Source organism: Aulonocara sp. 'chitande type north' Nkhata Bay, linkage group LG4 (genome assembly GCF_057382095.1).
Source record: "Aulonocara sp. 'chitande type north' Nkhata Bay isolate Kocher_YH1m ecotype deep benthic linkage group LG4, A_spYH_male_GT1.1, whole genome shotgun sequence".
Lineage (NCBI taxonomy): Eukaryota > Metazoa > Chordata > Actinopteri > Cichliformes > Cichlidae > Aulonocara > Aulonocara sp. 'chitande type north' Nkhata Bay.
This window is the reverse complement of record NC_141347.1, coordinates 4,809,927-4,813,768: the sequence shown is the minus strand read 5'-3', so window position 1 is coordinate 4,813,768 and position 3,842 is coordinate 4,809,927. Positions and strand designations below refer to the sequence as shown.

General features: G+C 40.4%; 1 protein-coding gene across 2 annotated transcripts; it reads right to left on the bottom strand.

Annotated features, from left to right (window-relative positions):
• Positions 1–824: 824 nt before the first annotated feature.
• On the bottom strand, positions 825–3,496 carry tac4 (tachykinin precursor 4). Of its 2 annotated transcripts, none has more exons than XM_086290520.1 (5): positions 3,211–3,496; positions 1,723–1,822; positions 1,574–1,606; positions 1,413–1,466; positions 825–1,224 (listed from the first exon to the last, which is right to left on the bottom strand). In XM_086290520.1, exons 1-5 carry the CDS (start codon positions 3,334–3,336, stop codon positions 1,190–1,192), a joined length of 348 nt encoding a protein of 115 aa, XP_086146646.1. In that variant the 5' UTR covers positions 3,337–3,496; the 3' UTR covers positions 825–1,189. The 2 variants fall into 2 exon arrangements, with proteins under 2 accessions (XP_086146646.1, XP_086146647.1); XM_086290521.1 differs by having other exon boundaries at positions 855–1,224; positions 1,723–1,819.
• Between the last annotated feature and the right edge of the window lie 346 nt (positions 3,497–3,842).

Genomic DNA, 3,842 nt, shown 5'->3' with positions numbered 1-3,842 from the left:
CATGAATCTCAAATGTACGTTTTTCACACGCTATTAAAAAAAATATTTATAAGATCCATTTATTTTATTTGCACAGGATGTAAAGGTTTTCAAAAAGATTATTTTAAGATCCTTTCTGCATTTATGCTGATTTTGAGCTGCCAAAGAGAGATTGAGGGGATTAAGATAAATCAGGGCCTGCAGGCTCTTTCTAGCATATATTATTGTATCATCAGTTAAAAAGAAGGTTGAACATAAAGTGTTGGTTTGGAATAACAATGTCATTATTATTAGATTAAATAACTGGATCAAGAACAGATCTCTGTGGTGCCTCAAAATGTTTAAAGAGCAGAACTGACTCAGAGTTGTAACACTTGCTAATTCCACACATGAGGGAGATGATAGGAGACCTTTGATCTTTGATCTGCTCTTTTTCCTGGTCACGCTTTCATGTTAGTTAGATGCAAAGATGTAACATGTGATTTATTAATTGTAATATCTTTACAGAGGGCCGATGCAGGGGAAAAGAATGTGCCTGTCAGTGTTTTAAATAAAACATCTGTTACCAAATGTTTATTTCGGTTGCAAATTCTAAATATTTATTAATTAATGAATTAATTTACTTATTAGATAAGCAAATGTAGCCTAAAGCAGAGCTGAATATTAGTGTGGTTCCCTGTAAATACACTTAAAAATGCCCTCGTATACTCAGGGTTTCTATTCCACTTTTATTTTAGTGAGTTTAAATAACAATAGGTAATAACAATTAACACCAAACATCTTTTTTGCTTATTTCTAATTATTAAAACGTAAATTAAGAATTAGTGGACCAGTAGGGGTCATGAACACGAGAGAATGATATTCTGCAAGTAATGCATGACAGAGAAAGAAAGCACACTTAGCTAATGAAATCATCTTTAATGAATCTGGCACAAACTGAGCGAACCCTTTGAAAAGACACGAGACTTACATATGCATTAAGTTTAAATGTGGCAAGATATCATCAGCTACAACATACAGCAGTGCAGTTCATCAGATCGACGGGAGTGAAGTTAGCGATTTTTAAAAGCATTTATTTCAGCTCATTGTAACAGGTGTTTGGACCGTGTCGGTCAAAGTGCATCATCTCAGTGTCCTGTTGGTCAACAACGGATGGCTGAATAAGACGTTATAACTGAAATGGAGTTTGGTTTCTTTTCTTTTTTTGTCTTCAGTAAGAGTCCGATTTAAATTCTTCTTCCATGTCTGTAAAACAGAAAGAAAACAGCAAAAACAAATATTAGAATGAACATTTAGATTTGATTATAATCAAGTTTGAAAATCACTTTTTAAATGGCAGATTCAAACATGATAACAGAGCCGCTTCTCTATCTAAAGAGTTATGCAAAGCAAACATTATATACAAATAGACGTGGCTGTAGCCGGACATTTACCTCCTCCTAAACTCCTTCTGCCCATGAGTCCAACAAACATCTCCCCTTTATTTCCTGTAAAAACAAACCAACACACAGAGAAAGAGGAACACAAAGATTTTTAGGCTCGCTACCAAAATAAAACAATAAAGAAAAGCTGAACTCTAATCTGTCTTACTCACTTTTCCTGCCCAGTCTCACAGCGTGGGATACACCTGAAACAAGCAAGAGATAAAGAAGTCTCGGGTATTACAGGAAGCAAAAAGGACTGTGGAGCACATCATCAACTCTAAACCATGCAGTACAATTATGAGCTGGTTTATTTGCTCACCTGAGCTTCTTCCCATCAGACCGTGGAACTGCTGCGCTTTGGACCGCTTGATGAGATCTGCCAGACGAATGGTTATTCCTCTCTCCACTGGGTAACCCTGCTTACACACACACACACACACACACACACACACACACACACACACACACACACACACACACACACACGTACATATAGTACAATAGGTTATTGCTGATATAAATACTAGGATCTAGTCAGATTGTGGAAATAAGCAGAAATGGGAGTATTAAGCTCTGCATACACTCGTTCTTTGTGTCTCATAAAAGTCTGTTACAAAATTCTTCACCAGCATCTGGACTAAAGGTCACCACATACTATAGATATACCACACCAAACACACAAAACACTATTTGTAGTCGTGGAGACTTCATAACCCTGTAATACATCTACTTCTCAGACTTCTAAAATGTTTCCGAATGACACATCTTAGCTGTAAGAATTACTCGTGAACATGGCTTTGAAATGCTTTGCCACAGAAGCAGAGACATTAGCTGAGACTCCAGCTGTTAAATATGGTAATAAACACGCCATCTGTGCCTGCTAGGCCTTCATTTCTACGCGTCAAATCGCAAATAAACCACCGCAGATTTTCTTATTTCGGAGGCATGTGATTCAGCGGATCTGCAGATGTGTCCCAGAAAATTGCACACACAACAACAGAAGACTGAGGCTCGCCACACTCACGTAGATATAAAGCACAGCATCACGCGTGAATTTATTTCCAAAAGTCTAAAGTTTGCAGTCAGCACGAACACGTCTCTGCCCTGGACGAGTTCTCCTCGCTTTCAACTATTCCAGCGGTGACGCGTCTGACGTCACTGAACACACTTCACTGTCTGTACTTCAGTTTTTGGCTTTAAGTGAAATGTATGAATAAAGGAAATTAGCATGTTTACGAGGAGATCGACCAGGTCAGATAGACCAGGTGTGTGTGTGTGTGTGTGTGTGTGTGTGTGTGTGTGTGTGTGTGTGTGTGTGTGTGTGTGTGTGTGTGTGAAGCACTGAATTGCTCGGTTAGAGTGGAAAAGCGTGAACGAGCCCATTTACCATCTAATTACCAGTTTGGCGGACACGCTCGGTTGTCATGTTCACATTTCTCTGAGGATTTGTAGCTGCAGGCACATTCGACAGAGAACTATTACCAGAACTATTTTTTAATATCGGCTGCTGATGATTTTAGATGATTGGCTCTAACAAATAAGGCGATGATCCTCCAGCCTCTGTTGGACTTTCGGTCTCTGTCTGTGGTGCTGAAAAGCAAGTTAGTCAAAGAAACTGCAGAAGAAGAGAAAGAGAGAGAAGTTTGTTTTGTAATATTTATACAGCTTAAACAAATTTAGACTTGATTCTGATAAGAAAATATCTTTTTCTCTACAAAGCTCCGTAATATGGGGATGCAACCCTCAAATCTGCGTCTCTCTTCCTCTCCCTTTTCTTTTCTTTGAGGGGTCGGGGTGGGGGTTGTACCTGCCAGTCCTCCACCGTCCACATTTCTCCGTCGTTTTCTTCCCCGGAGAGCGGAGTCCCCAGCGCGCTGCAAACCTGCACCAGCACGACCACCAGCATCACTACTACAAACTTCAGCGTCTCCATGGCTACCTAAGGATGCCAAAGTAATAACAACAATAATAAAATATAGAAGTGGCTGCAAATAGTCAAGAAGAGTCTCCCTGATTCGGACGCATACAGGAGCCAACAGAATTCAACCCGTCCACGCGTGGTTATGTTTCTGCACTTTGTGCTCTGGTCTTGAGGCGAGGTCCGTGCTTGCTCTTATAAACGCCCTGTGCTCGCTCCTCCCCGCTTCCTCCAGCAGCCTCGTATTTTTCCCACCCCTCTGTCTGACTCATGAGCTGTTGACTGTGAGTAAACTTCATCTAATCTAAAACCAACTGACCCAAACTGTGAAGGATGGGTGTGCTGATTGGTTAGCTTCTGTTTCATTTACCCCACACGTTTATGGTAAAATGTGGCAAAGCCATGTATGACACAGTGTGCCTTTGAAATGTCAGCTCGATGAACCCAAAGGAAGAAAAATGGTGCGAGCGTAGGAAAAGACAGGATGTGTCTTTATTTTACAGGCTGAGCACAAGACGCCA